At 40.2% G+C, this 14,589-nt stretch overlaps 1 protein-coding gene across 2 annotated transcripts in view; it reads left to right on the top strand.

Annotated features, from left to right (window-relative positions):
• MED14 (mediator complex subunit 14) overlaps nt 1–13,942 on the top strand; it is a 34,550-nt gene extending 20,608 nt beyond the window's left edge. The window contains exons 18-31 of one of the 2 annotated variants that reach the window (XM_030282771.4): nt 256–402; nt 494–585; nt 1,799–1,951; nt 2,137–2,406; nt 3,623–3,778; nt 4,311–4,422; nt 5,023–5,154; nt 6,174–6,356; nt 7,026–7,261; nt 7,939–8,118; nt 8,317–8,424; nt 8,855–8,980; nt 9,581–9,770; nt 13,346–13,942. In XM_030282771.4, the coding sequence (XP_030138631.4) occupies nt 256–402; nt 494–585; nt 1,799–1,951; nt 2,137–2,406; nt 3,623–3,778; nt 4,311–4,422; nt 5,023–5,154; nt 6,174–6,356; nt 7,026–7,261; nt 7,939–8,118; nt 8,317–8,424; nt 8,855–8,980; nt 9,581–9,770; nt 13,346–13,419 (2,159 nt within the window). In that variant the 3' untranslated portion in view covers nt 13,420–13,942. The remainder of the gene's footprint in view (nt 1–255; nt 403–493; nt 586–1,798; nt 1,952–2,136; nt 2,407–3,622; nt 3,779–4,310; nt 4,423–5,022; nt 5,155–6,173; nt 6,357–7,025; nt 7,262–7,938; nt 8,119–8,316; nt 8,425–8,854; nt 8,981–9,580; nt 9,771–13,345) is intronic. The other variant, XM_072935090.1, reaches the window with a different exon arrangement.
• Nucleotides 13,943–14,589: the final 647 nt, after the last annotated feature.

The raw sequence follows: 14,589 nt of genomic DNA, 5'->3' as shown, positions 1-14,589 counted from the left end.
CTGGTAAATTTTGTTTCTTTGTAGTTTACATTGTCTATTCCAGTAGTTTTAATGTCTTGGTTTAGATGGACAGCTGTCTGTTCCTAAGATTTCTAATAAACCAGTGTACCTTAATCAAAATTCTGGCTGCTGAGTTGATGCATTCTGGTTATTTCAATGTGCTTCTGGTCACTTGCCACAGTTCACTCTCAGTCTGTACACCACAGCTCAGGAACCACTGGGTTGATCAGTATTTCCCATCTCCTCACACTGCAGGACCAACCCGTCACGTTTACCTGACATATGAAAACCAGTTGTCTGAACCAGTTGGAGGTCGCAAGGTGGTCGAGATGTTCCTCAATGACTGGAACAGTATTGCTCGGCTGTACGAGTGTGTCCTGGAGTTTGCACGGTCCTTACCAGGTACAGAAATCACCTTCTTTTTGTCCAAGTGATGGGCTTACAGATGACTGTGATTTTCTCACTCTGACTCTCTTCCCTCCTCTCTTCACAGACATCCCCAACCACTTAAACATTTTTTCAGAAGTTCGGATCTACAACTACCGAAAACTTATCCTTTGTTACGGAACTACCAAGGGGAGCTCAGTGAGTAACTCCTAAATGGACTTCAAATGTATGATTGAAAACAAAATGGGTAGGCTTAGACTTCTCAGAATTTTGTTGCACAATTTTTCTTTGTAGTGGAATTAATATAGATGAATGTAGAAAAGACAGAGGGTGCCACATTGCTGATTTGCTGGGTTGCTAGAAGTTCAGTATTTTTGAGAATTTCTGTTAGATGCTTTATATTGTGGGAAGGACAGTTGTGTGCTTTTGACTGATGAAAGCTGGTGTGGCAGCCTTTTTCTGAAAAACTTCTTGTAAGTATTGTTACTGCTCACTGCTGTACTGGGATATACAGATGGATATGTGTAAGCTGAATGCCTAATTCTGCCTCAAAAGAGAGGACTCTAATAAAGTTTTAAATGTAGTGCTGTGCTTTCAATGAGGTGTTCATTGATTATTTTGTAGTGCTGTTCTCTTAGAACTCTGGCTTCCTCTGTAGTATTTGAATTTACAACTTACTAATTACTTAACTGGGTACTTGCTCACATCTTTGTTAAGTGCAAGGTAGAGGAAGAAGTAAGAGCATGTTTATTTCAGATTGAGAATGTAATTTTGTGTACAACTGATGCAAAGTAACTTGAAATTTGCTTTCTGGGACCTTTGTGTGTTCATTTTCTAAGCTGAATTTTTTTAGAAGTGTTTTTATGTGCATTTTTGTGGGAAGTGTGTGTAAATATATATATATATGTATACATACATACATATGTATGTTATCTATGTGTAAGTAGCCAGAGCAGCAGTACTCATTTTTGCACAATGTAACTTAAGAAAACCAGTCCACCTCCAGCGACTCACTAATCAGTTTTCCACACCATGAATCTCTCAAGTTTAATTTTCTCTCTTTCACTTTGGCAGAAAAGATTCTTCTGCTTTTCGGTTGAGTTGCTGGTATAAGTGCCCAGTTCTGTGGTTGCCAACAATCCGGGCAGCTAAATTGATGTTAAACCTGAGAGTGCTTTTTCTTTTCTTCACAGCCTCAGCAGCTTTTGAGGAGGGTGAATTATGAATCTGTTGAGGTTTCATAGACGATGGGGGGAAAAATTAAATCTGACCAACTTTCTTGTTATAATCTCTTACTATAACCTCTTATATTAAAGGTTATTACAACTTGTAATATAAGAGTAGAATAAGTAAGTTATTACAACCTACTTGTTCTAGCTTCCAAGACCATTTTATGTTTGTGACATTGCAGATCAGCATTCAGTGGAACTCCATCCTCCAGAAGTTCCATATTTCACTGGGAACAGTTGGCCCAAACTCAGGTTGCAGTAACTGTCACAACACAATTCTGCACCAGCTCCAGGAGATGTTTAATAAAACACCAAACGTGGTGCAGTTGTTACAGGTAATGTTCTAAAAAACATCTGTCAAGAAAATTGCAAGACACTAGGGAGCTGAGTTCTGATTAAACTGAATCTCTTCAAGGGTGTTATGATTGTTTATGAATCTCATTGCCAGAAAGCACCTAATTTTCCCTGACCTTTCCTTTTGGATAAGCTACCTGACCTCTCAATCTCCGCTCTCTCCCAGGTTTTGTTTGACACTCAGGCTCCACTAAACGCCATCAACAAACTCCCGACCGTGCCCATGCTGGGGCTGACCCAACGCACCAACACTGCCTACCAGTGCTTCTCCATCCTGCCCCAGTCCCCCACGCACATCAGGCTGGCCTTCAGGAACATGTACTGCATCGACATCTACTGCCGCAGCCGCGGCGTGGTGGCCATCCGCGACGGCGCCTACAGCCTCTTCGACAACAGCAAGATAGTGGAGGGCTTTTACCCCGCGCCTGGGCTAAAGGTGAGCACCCCCGTGTTCTCTGGCAGCTTGTAAAGAAATGAGCTTCTCACTTGGAAGCGTGAATCTGAGGTGAAGAGCTTGGTGAAGGTTTTCTTTGTGGAGACCTGCAGTCCTTACAAAATTCTGAGCATAGAAGTTTTTGATTTATTGGTAGATCTGTTAATTAATTTGAATTAAAACGTTTCCTTTAAAAAAAATAACATCAAGTGTTAGGTTTTTTTTCTTATCTGCGTATTCAGGCATCCTTTTGTTGAAACTTGATGAAGCTTTGTGTCTAGGCTAGATGTGTGCTCCAGGATTAGCCTCAGCTGCTCCTCACAAACTGTTTTGTGTGGCAGTACAGTGCTCATAAGTTTCAGGTGGGACAATAGTCCATGTCAGATGATTCTAGACAGAAACCTCTCTTTTAAAATAGTTCTCATCAGCATGTGGCAGGAGCTTGTGGCTTTCCTTCTAAATGCAGTGCTGGTTCACTCTTCCTTAAAAATGAATCTCTGTACACTGACAGAATACCTTAGGGCAGCTTGTACCAGTGCTAGTTATGCTGAAATACTGTAAAATGGCACCCTTTGAGAAACGGCTTAATTTGCTAATTTTTTTTTCTGACAGTTGCAACTGAATATTGATTTTCTCGTATTGCATTTGACTGATCCTGAACATCTGCCTCTTTAACAAATGCCAAATGAAAGGCTAATGGAAAAAAGAAGGAGATTGTATATACCAGTGTAAAGTGGTAGAAGAGAGAATGGAAATGGGAAGGTAGAGGAGGAATTAATTCAAGAAAGGTGGCAGGTTCCTCTGAGTACAAGAGAATGCTGTGGAGTAGATAACTTAGATGTTCTTAACCAAACAGGGTCGTTGTAGGTGTGATACAGCAGCCCTGTAGGGTCTTCATATTCAGGAGTTGTTCTGGAACAGGTATTTCCAAGTGTAGATTTTTCCTTATCTTTAAGGAGAGAAGAAAAACATTGGTATTTCAATTTACTGGAAATATTTCTTGTTATAGAGCCAGGTGTCTCTGTTTATTAATTGATATATATTGCAGACTAACTATATTGTAATTAATGAACGTCCACCAGTATTTAGTTCCAGAGACTTGCCTATCTCCTATGTGCTGTAGCTGATAAAGGTAGTTCTAAAGCTTAGCAAATACTGCCTTCATTTGTATAGTAAAATTTAAATGGGCAAACTGGTAACAAAACTGCTTTTTCCACAGACATTCCTGAACATGTTTGTTGACAGCAATCAGGATGCACGGAGACGATCTGTAAATGAGGATGACAACCCACCTTCTCCTATCGGAGGAGACATGATGGATTCTTTGATATCACAGCTCCAACCCCAGCAGCCACCACAGCAGCCACAACAACAGGTACCCTTCAGGCAAAATAAATGTTTATTGTCTTCCACAACAGTAGATTTCTAAGAACTTCACGTTCCAAAGGGGTTAGCAGTAACAAAATGGAAAGGGAGACTATAAACCCACTCTGCTATAGAATTCCCCTTCGGGCAAAATGTATTAATTTATTTTGCATTTCTCATTCCAGTGTAAACAGCCCATAGCATATGAACAGCAGCTTTGGAAGGTCACATGAGACTTGCTGCCTAGAAGCAAAGGACTGAGGGAGAGAAAACAACTGTTTAAGATAAAAGATGGGAGGGAGAGTCAGGTGGCTTTGTTGTTACAGGGTGGCAGATAAAGAGAGAGAGGTAAAGAGATATGTCTTTAGAAGAAACTGGAAAAAAAAAGTAAGCACTGAACAAGATAGTATAGAAAATCAAACAGCTGTGTGGATGAACCTGTAAGACTAAAGCAGCCTCATTAGTATTCTCCTGCATATACTTAACTTTTGTTTGGTACAAAATGATCAAAAGTTTTCATTGTCCTGTGTTGACAATTTCAGCCATTTGCAAAACAGGCAGGAGCCTCCGGAGCATATCCTCTCACCTCACCACCCACCTCCTACCACAACACAGTGACACCCTCCCCATCCATGATGCACACACAGTCACCAGGTAGGATGGCTGGGATCAGGTCTTTGTGCATGTGTTATTTTCTATTATTTGAGCTGTGTTTAGCCCCACATTAGCCAAGAGAATGCACTTTACACTGTGGGGGGAAAAAAGCGGGGTCCTGCTATGCATGTTTTGGAAAGTACATTTTGAAGCTAAAAAACCCCATTAAGTAAAACTGTCATCTTGAGCTGTGTAATATTTGGGGCTATTTCATCATTACTGTTTATAAAACAAAAACAGTACTGTTTTGCTAAGACAAAAACCTGTTAATTCTCAATACCTGCTTTTTCAGATGAGTTTTTTATCACCAAAGCTCTGCTGTTCTACAACAGCTCCCAGCTGTTGTAGAACAACAGCTGAAAATATTTAATTCTGGGGAAGGGCTTCAAGCCAGATATCATGGGAAGTTTCCTTTGTGTGGTAAATCAACCTGAAAAATATAACAGTCACGCATATACAAAATAAAGTAATTGAGTGCAAAAACAAATTCTCTTGAATCTTGTTTGCTGTCTCCCTAAAAAGGAGGGAGCAGTTGATAGAAAAAAATAGAACAGAGAGATGGGAAATGTGTATATCAAATGATGTGATGTCTTTGATCAGGAAATTTGCATGCTGCAAGCTCACCTAGTGGGGCTTTAAGAGCACCATCACCAGCATCCTTTGGTCCAACTCCTTCACCTTCCTCTCTTGGAATCACAATGGGACAAACAGCTAACTTTGCCAGCCCACATGGTGAGTTCTTTACTGGCAGGTGTATATGTAGTGACAGGGAGGGCAAATTTGCTTCTTAAAAATTAAGTCTTTCAGAGCAGACCTAAGTTAATTGAGAAAAAATCATGGTTTGTAATTGGCTCAAATAGCTGTTTTCATATATGTGAGTGTTGATTGTTCACAGCAGTCAAAAGTAGCTGCATGGCATGTCAAGGTGTTCCTAACATGTTAAAAATTGACTCTCAGTCACTCCTTTCTGCTTACTAATGTAGGGAAATTCAGTGTGGTCTTGTAGCACAACAGTGGCTGCAGCTTTTAATGAGCATTTTCTTTTGTTAGATTAGTTAGTGGGTTTTCACTGCTTACGTTTCCTGGAAAAATAAGTGGAACAGGTTAGAAATTCACGTACTTGCAATTTGGAAATGTTATCAAAGTCTGGCTGGTTTGACATATCTGTATGCGAGCAACATGCCTGTGGTGGTTTCCTTTATTAATTTGGTTGTTTTTTTTGGAAAGCTGCCAAAACAACCCTTTGTATAATCACAGTACATTGGAAACTGTTCTATAGATCACAACAAATGAACAGTGTTTTGACTATTGAGATGAACAAAGTGAGAAAGATGTACCACAGAGTAGGTTTAAGGTTCTGCTCAGTCCGTATAGCAGAGATACCTTTGCAGCAATAACTGTAAGATACTGAATAAATAAGGAACTGGCTGGCTGAGGCTTCCTTTGCTAAGGACCAGTAGAAGTCCCATTCTGTAGGCAAGAGCTCCTTTTGGTTTAGAACCTATTACTTGTTGAACATGACAATTTTCCTTAACATTCTACTTTTTAAAAAACAGAACCTGGAAACCTTTGAAATCTGCATCTTGATTTTTACTCTCTACCCCTACTCGTGTGTTTGTATGGTTGTAAATAGTGTGAAAGCTTGCAGGCACTTTCGTGTTTTACAGATTTTGGCAAGCCTCTTTTAGATTTCTCTATTAGAAAGCCTTTTACTTTTTAAAGAAATAATGATGGTCTTGTAACATCTGTAGGTACCATAGACCCAAGCTCACCATACACCATGATGTCACCCAGTCAGCGTGCAGGGAATTGGCCAGGATCTCCCCAGGTCTCTGGTCCATCACCAGCAGCACGGATGCCTGGAATGTCACCAGCCAACCCTTCCCTTCACTCACCTGTCCCTGATGCCTCTCATTCCCCACGAGCTGGAACAAGTAGGCTTCTTTATCAGTGTTATAACTGTGAAACACTCATGTTTAACACTTGTACTTGTGTTCTTTTTGGTAGTTCTTGTGTCAGTCTAACAGTCCTTACTGTCCTTGTGCAGTAAATGTCTAAGGAAATTAAGCCTTATTCTGTCCTACTTCAGCTCTTCAATAACAAATTATAAAAGTGAGCTAGAGCATACAGTATAAATGTCAGCAGGATTGATGATAGCTTTTGTTGCAGTGCAGAAATCAGTCTGAAACTATTGAACTCCATGACTAAGAGAAAAGTCTTCAGAGTGAAAGCAATGATAGGCACATTTGCCAGCCCAAATACTAACTTTTCACATCATAGATTTGTAATGCTGCTCTTGCACGACTGATTTAGCCATCTTTACATCCCATTGAGTTTGTTGTGCAAACCTGCTGTCTGCTGGCATGCTGCAGAAAGAGAAAAAGGGAGGAGGATTTTAATGTTAGAGACTCTTTGCATGGGTTCAGGGTCAAAACTAATTCCTTGTCTGTCTGATGCCTATCACTAGGCAGGCGAATTCTTAAATAAGAAGGATTGAGCTTTGTCCCAGAGGACTTGTTGATGAATAGAGACAATTGAAGTGAATATATATCTTATGTTTTAGCTTAAATCCTCCCTAACTGCAAGTCCTTGTGTCCCCACAGGTTCCCAAGTCATGCCCACAAGCATGCCTCCACCTCGGAAACTACCTCAGCGCTCTTGGGCTGCATCCATTCCTACAATCCTCACCCACAGTGCCTTGAATATTCTGCTCTTGCCCTCTCCTACCCCTGGGCTTGTGCCAGGACTAGCTGGCAGCTATCTGTGCTCCCCTCTTGAGCGATTCCTTGGGTCAGTGATTATGAGGAGGCATCTTCAGAGGATCATTCAACAGGAAACGGTACGGTTTCAGTTTGAAGGGACCTGTGGGTATGTGACTGCTCTGTGTCTTTCAAATCAGGCACAAACTGAAATGCTTCAAATAAAATAACTGTTCACTGTTAGACTTGTGCTGTACTTCTGATTTTTGCCATCTAAAGTGTCAAAATTTAGAGAAATCATTTAATTCCACTTCTTTTCCACACAAATTAGATTTGGTCAGGGGAAATTTGGTAACTGTTAAAATAGCAAGTCTATGGCCAAGTTTCAGATCTAAGTCTATGACCAAGACTGTGATCTAGATTTCAGATGCTGTGGGTTCCTTGGGTTTTGCATGTCCATTGGGAATTTACTGGAACAGCCATGGGGTTACTGTGGGTGGCAGTCCTTGGCAGGGCTGCCAGAGAAGTGAGTTACTAGTTGATGTTAACTACTCGGTTGGGAATGTTACCTTAGGGTTTGGGACAGACAAATGTGCCTCTTCACTTCTGTGGCATGGATTCAGTGACAGAGAAAGAAACCAAATCTGGCATAAGCTTAATTCTCAAGGCAAATTTACCTGTATTAAAATATCACGTGTTTCTTTCTGGAAAGAGAGATTGATCTCTACACTTTGGGGAGAGAGTGAGAGAGTGTGTGTGTGTGAGTTCATTCCATTTAATGAATGACTAATTGACTGTGAATCTCCTTTTTATGCAGCTACAGTTAATAAACTCCAATGAACCAGGTGTCATTATGTTTAAGACTGAGGCACTGAAATGCAGGGTTGCTCTCAATCCCAAAACCAACCAGACCCTGCAGCTGAAAGTAACACCTGAAAATACAGGACAGTGGAAATCAGAGGAGTTACAGGTTTTGGAGAAGTTCTTTGAAACAAGGGTATGTACTGAAATCAAGAGCGTTGATGTTTTTGTGCATTGCTTTTAACATCTGGTGTTGTTTTGAGTGATCCTGCCGACTTTCACTGGCATGTGTAAGGGCTGCAAAATATAAAGCTGACAGCTGTGCATGCTGGTTGCATATTAAATTATATCTTTATTATCTAAATAGGCACTACTAAATAGTGTCTCTCTTTAGGTTGCAGGACCACCTTTTAAAGCAAACACCCTGATAGCCTTCACAAAGTTACTCGGGGCTCCCACGCACATCCTCAGGGACTGCGTACACATCATGAAACTGGAACTGGTAAGTCAGCTGTTCTGTTTATTTAGTTCACCCAACTTTGGTTGTTATATTTTTGAAAAAAGCTGATGTATCTTTACAAACACACAAATTACTCTAAATATATACATAAGTTATTTAATGTTATTGGAGAAGTTTTCATTTTACTACTAGCTTTCCTGGAAATGCTCAAAATTTCTCATTTAAACTGATAACTTTAAGGAACTGCAGACATGTTACAGCAGCCACATGTATAGATTGACTGGAATCTTTCTGATTGTGTTACTGTGCTCAGTTCTTTCTGAGTTACTCTGGTTTCTCTAAACTTGGCAACATCTGCAGGTTTAGCTAAAGAGGCACATTCTGCTTTGTGGTGCTTCCCTGTTCCATAGCTGTGTATGTCACTGACATCAGAACTTTGCTGTTCTTTCTCTGTGCTGCTCTCTCTGAACAGTTCCCTGACCAGGCAAGTCAGCTGAAATGGAACGTGCAGTTTTGTTTAACAATTCCTCCCAGCGCTCCACCAATTGCACCTCCAGGAACTCCTGCTGTTGTGCTAAAATCCAAAATGTTGTTTTTTGTAAGTAGAGTTATCTGTTTTAAAATTCTAACCCTGCACGTCTCTGAGATCATCACGAGTTCATAGCAAAACATAAGCCCACTGTATCTGACAGCTGTAATAGCTAAAAGTGTTGTGCTGTTTGGAATCCTCAATTTGCTTGGATCTTTTTGTAATCACTTCAGTTTGTATTCCTACTAAAGCACAGCAATTCCTCGTGTTTCATGTTCTTGGAGAGATGTTGACAGTATATAAAGTTCAGCTCCCTCTGGGTTGCATCTTCAAGTGCTCCCCTTGTGGGTGTTTAGTTCTTCTTGGAGGCACTAACCACCTAGATTGGTGACATGCACATTAGTGGTGCTGGGAGAGGAGAGAGAGATGAGATGTTCATAACAAATCTGCCTTAGTGTTGTGCCCAAGGCAGTGCTCACTGTGGGGTGCTTTTGAGAAGTCAATAGTCTCCACCTGGCTGATAATTTCTGTGTTACAGAATTGATGTCTGAAAACAGGGGGGTGGAAGTACATGCTGTCTGTAGGCCTGGAGTGTTTAACTGTATCAGAAGTTGCACTGAAGTACATGGTCATTCCATTTAACACTCTTTTTGGGTTGTTTCCCCACAGCTTCAGCTAACACAGAAAACAACAGTCCCACAGGAAGCTGTTAGTATTATTGTTCCAATTATTTATGATATGGCTTCGGGTACAACGCAACAGGCTGACATTCCCAGGCAGCAGAACTCTTCTGTTGCTGCTCCAATGATGGTTAGCAATATTCTAAAGAGGTTTGCTGAACTGAATTCACCACGACCAGGTACTGTACATGTCCAGTAGATATATTCTCTTCACCCAGACATCTGTGACAAATCTCCAGTGTAAAACTAAACCTCTCTTAAGTCTGAATTCTTCTTGGTTTCTATCTTACTTCTTTAGTGATTACAAACTCCTGATGTGGCAGGCAATACATAACTTAATAGGAAGTACTGGCAACACAGCAGAAGGTTGCACTGATGATTCAGGCTGGGTTTTGCTGTTCTGCCCAAATGATAGAATGCACCCACCTCTTGTTGGCCCAACTCTTGCTGCTCAGTAAGAGTCACACTTTTTGACAAATGGGCCTAGAATGAGCCACAAGAAATAATCTATGGCCAAGTGTCAGTTTTCATGGTTAATTATGAAGTTACTTAGCTTAACAGTAGAATATAAAGGGATGTTAAAATAGTTATCAGAACTTGTCCACGTGCTGTGAATGATTTAAAAGTGATTACAGTGGTTGTATGCTCCTTTGTCAGTGTGTCCACTAGCAGAGGTGCATACAGTTCTGTCCACCAGGCGTGCTGTGAAGTGTTTGAGCTAGGTTGTTCTGAGTGTTCATTGGCCTGTAGGTAGTGCACTGTGAGCAGCGTTGTGCTTTGCTTTCCCTCTTGTTTGTCATACCTTTTATTATCTAAAACATGGAAGAACAGTAGCAGGTTCTTTGGGCAGCATGTTGTCTGTAAGCAGTGGTTTGGGGTCCTGGTACACAGATGGCTCATAAGAACAATATCTTTCAGTTCTGATGAAGAACATAATTTTTCAAGTAACCCAGTGAATAGATTGAAATTGTGAATCCAGAGCTTGACTCTTATTTCTCTTTTGTATAATTATTCATCTTGTTGTTATGCAGTAATTTTAACTATGCTTGATGGATTATTTCAATTGGTAGAACATGAGCAATGTTTACCCTAAATTGGTGTGGATATGCATACATTTCTAAAACTTGTGATGGGATTTAAATTAATATGCACTTTCTTTTTAACATGTAGTAATAGTGTAGGTAAATAGGAGAGAAAATAGCCTTGAGGGCATGTGGAGTTCCCTGTAGGAGTTCTGTATGTGGAAAGAGCTGTTGTTTGTATAGCAAAACAAGAGCTGTTGTTTGTATAGTTTATTTCAAAATACATTAAGTGAACTTCAGGTGTTGCTTTTGGAAGGTGCTTCCCCACAGAGTTCCCCTGGTGTGGGGAAGGGAGGTTCTTGCTTTGCTGTTTGTTATTGCCCTGGGTTGTGCTTTAAAGTAAACCCTCCACAAAATACCACAGGCAGAGCAAGTAACTGTCAAAGCTGCTCTGGAGATGTGTGGTGAGATGTTTTCTGATGGCCACTAGATAGATCAAAATGGACAATTTTTGTTTTTCGTGCAAGTTTTGAAGCAGTTTTGGAATCCAGTACAGGGAGCAAAGTATAGACGGAGGGAAAAAAAGCCTAGAAAAAGCATTGGAGCCACAAACAGAACCCTGTCCAGGCAAAGGAAAATGTAGCTGGCTGAGCAGAGGAAATTTCTAGTAGTCCTTCCTCTAACTTCCAAAAGAAAGGATGAGTCTGTATGATTTTATTTGTTTCCACCATCACCCAGAAAAAGTAGGATCTTCCCTGAGGATACTTGAAATGCAATTTCCTCTGTTCTTATTGTCAAAACATACATTATTATAGCTGATCAAAGAGAGCAAGAATGCCTTCTTTTCTTGACTATTGAAAGGCAATAGGAGAGCCAACAGATGCAAGTAGATAGCTGGGAGACTTCTCTTAAAACAGCAGTACGTGGGAGATCCCAGATGTGTGTCCTTTGTCGTGTGATGCTCCTTTCTCTTCTGCTGCTCCTGTGCTGTACCCAGGATTTTCCTGACTTTCCTGCTGCACTAATTACAATCTGCTTGGTTAAGGGAATTTTTCACTGTTTGAGTCAGGAAAGGAGCAGGGCCTCCCATCGTGCACAGCTGATGTTACTGGCACTGTCGTTGTAACCTGGAATCAGTGTTGCCTTGTTCTGGCTGTATCTTTTTTACCTTTCTCTCTTTGTGAGAAAGTATTTTGTATTCAGCTTAATTTTCCTCTTAATAAAATGGTAGTGCCTGAAAAGTAAGTTCTTTTGAAAGAGTTTTCTTTTCAGATCTGTGGGCAAACACATTCTGCTGTGTTTAACAGTAAAGTGTTGACTCATTGTGAGTACAGGTTGTCTAAGACCACTTTACCTATGCCTCTGTGGGAGAAAATACTTTACTTTGGGGAAATACTTGTATGAACTGAAAACAAACCAATGCCCTGGAATAATAAGTTTAAACTTGAGCTGTAAGTCCAAAGCCTACAGTATGTAGTGGACATCAATCTGGTAAGGAAATTAAAGTCCCTGTGGATGCTGGAGGTGACCCTTAGAGAGGAGCTCAAGGGACTCATGATGATTCTTAAAGCACTTCAAAACTAAACATTTTTCAGTTTCTGTTTTTCAGTGATGCAGTGGATGGTATTTAGCCCAGATTTTTAGCTTTGATATGATAATGACTTGCCCAAAATAATCTTGGGAATCCCTAGTCTGTCAGTTAAGATAAATGCATCCCAACAGGCTCTGCTCTTATCTCTGCTAACACTGTTGCTCCTTTAGCAGCAAAATTCAATGTCTTCTAATTGATATTTCTTGAAATATGCAGGAAAAATTCAGCCCACAGTGACCAGGGTACAACAATGGCTACTAATTTTATTCTCTTAGTAGGAAATAGTAAATGAAAATCACAGCTGCCTGTTGCTTCATCTTTTGTTGTTCTTATTTAATGCTTTTTCTTCTGTTGGTTTTAACCTCTTTAAGCTATTCAGAACATGTGTGTTTTTTTCAACAAGTGCTATTTAAAACTTGGGGTAGCTGTGGCTGGTTTTTCCTCTCAGTATTGAATTTCAGCTGTTGGAAACAGAAGTCCACCTGCTCTGTATTTTATTTTGCAGTTTAGATGTCAAGGGTAGAGCCAGAGCAATTTGGTTGAAAGCAACAAGATTCCTGACTGTTGCCCAGTCTTGGAATTAGAAATGTTTCCAAGACTAAGCTTAGGACAGAAAACATCTTCCAGCTGTTTCAGACTTGAGTCTTTCAAAATGTTTAGTTTCTGCTTGCAATCAATAGAAATAAAACCTGAAAAAGTTGGGTTATTTTCTTCATAAGATGAGGTGCTCTTAATTAATAACATACAGAAAAAACTAGACCACAGTCCATGTGGAATCAGTTCTAGCATAGACTCAATCTGACATTCAAAAGCAATTAAAAGTTAAGAGCTACTTGCAATTCCATCACCAGCAAGAGCAGTCCTGCTGGGAAAGCTGGAGTACTTCAGCTGGTAACTCCCACAAATCCCAATGTCCCTGGAGGCTGCTGGGTTTGGGAGTCACAGCCTCTGCACCCTGGGCTCTGCCCTGGGGGCTCAGTGAGGAGGGGCTGTGGGGTGTGGGGCTAACCTGTCTCTTTTCCCTGCTCCAGAGTGAGGAGGGGCTGTGGGGTGTGGGGCTAACCTGTCTCTTTTCCCTGCTCCAGAGTGAGGAAGGGCTGTGGGGGGCGCGGTGCTAACCTGTCTCTTTTCCCTGTTCCAGGTGAATGCACAATATTTGCAGCCGTTCGTGATTTGATGGTTAATCTTGCGCTGCCCCCTGGGGGGCGTCCCTAGACACTTTTAAAAGAAGGCTGAAAGTGAGACAAAACAGCAAAAAAAAAAAAAAATTAAAAAAAAAAATAAAGCCTTCAGTTAAAAGAGGACGTTTTAATTTTACCTTTTTTCCTAAGAGCTAACTATAAACTGGCAAACTTTCAGGGATGCACTTTCATCACATGAGTATCACCACGACTTTTGTATAGTGCTGTTGTATAGTGTGTTTTAATGGGAGACACTTCAGACTAGGTAATAGATTGAAGTATCAGCTTGCTGGTAATAGATTTAATATTCTGTTTTATACTATAAAGATTATGAAAATGCCAAACTTGTTTGTTTTTCTGTTTTTCTTATGTTTTGGTGTAATAGTCTTTTTTTAAGGCAGGTCTGTCATTTTTGAATACTGTAAAACTGTGACAAACTTTATATTGAAGCTGTATTTTAATATGACTGCTTTGAATCCTTAAACAATTTATTTGGGCTTGTTGTAAACATGTCCCCAAAAAGCAATATTTAATAAACTGGATTAAAAAATCTTAAACTGGATGTTGTATCATCTTAAACTTTATTCCTTTGTGGCCACTGATCAGATCTCTCATGTTCACACTTCCTGCACTATCTCTGTATGTGATCTTGGTCACACACACACACACACGCACACACACAAACGTGCTGCTAACTTAAAAACCCCAACAGATCTTTATTTATTTATCTTCTGGGTTCCATTTGTTCCAAAACAGAGTAGAATAGAGTTTGTTCATTTTCCTGGTTGTAAAAATAACCAGTAACTACTTAAACTGGTGCTTCATTTCTTATACAAGGAACTACATCTTTTCTGTCCCAAAAGCAAAGCTTTTAGTGGAAGTTTAGTGGAAGAAAGAACCTTTTGTCATCTGTGATGGTGTCTGAGACTCTTGTCTTATTGTAGAGGCAGGTAAGGTAGAAGCTGGACCTCCTACCACAAAATTGGAGAGGCTGATCCAAAAAAGAAACAACCTCACACTTAACTACCTGAATTTGATGTTTGTAGATAACTTTGTCAGTAAAGACTGAAGGCTCTCGTAATTGAATAAAATGTCCATCCATAGGTGTTACTCTGTCATTTAACCATTTTTCCTGATCAGTATTTTCAAATTTTTATGGAGTTGAAGTTGGTTTCCTGATTTCTACAACAGTGACTTTCAGCTG

Source organism: Taeniopygia guttata, chromosome 1 (genome assembly GCF_048771995.1).
Source record: "Taeniopygia guttata chromosome 1, bTaeGut7.mat, whole genome shotgun sequence".
In the NCBI taxonomy this organism is placed as follows: Eukaryota; Metazoa; Chordata; class Aves; order Passeriformes; family Estrildidae; genus Taeniopygia; species Taeniopygia guttata.
This window is presented reverse-complemented; position numbering and strand designations above follow the sequence as displayed.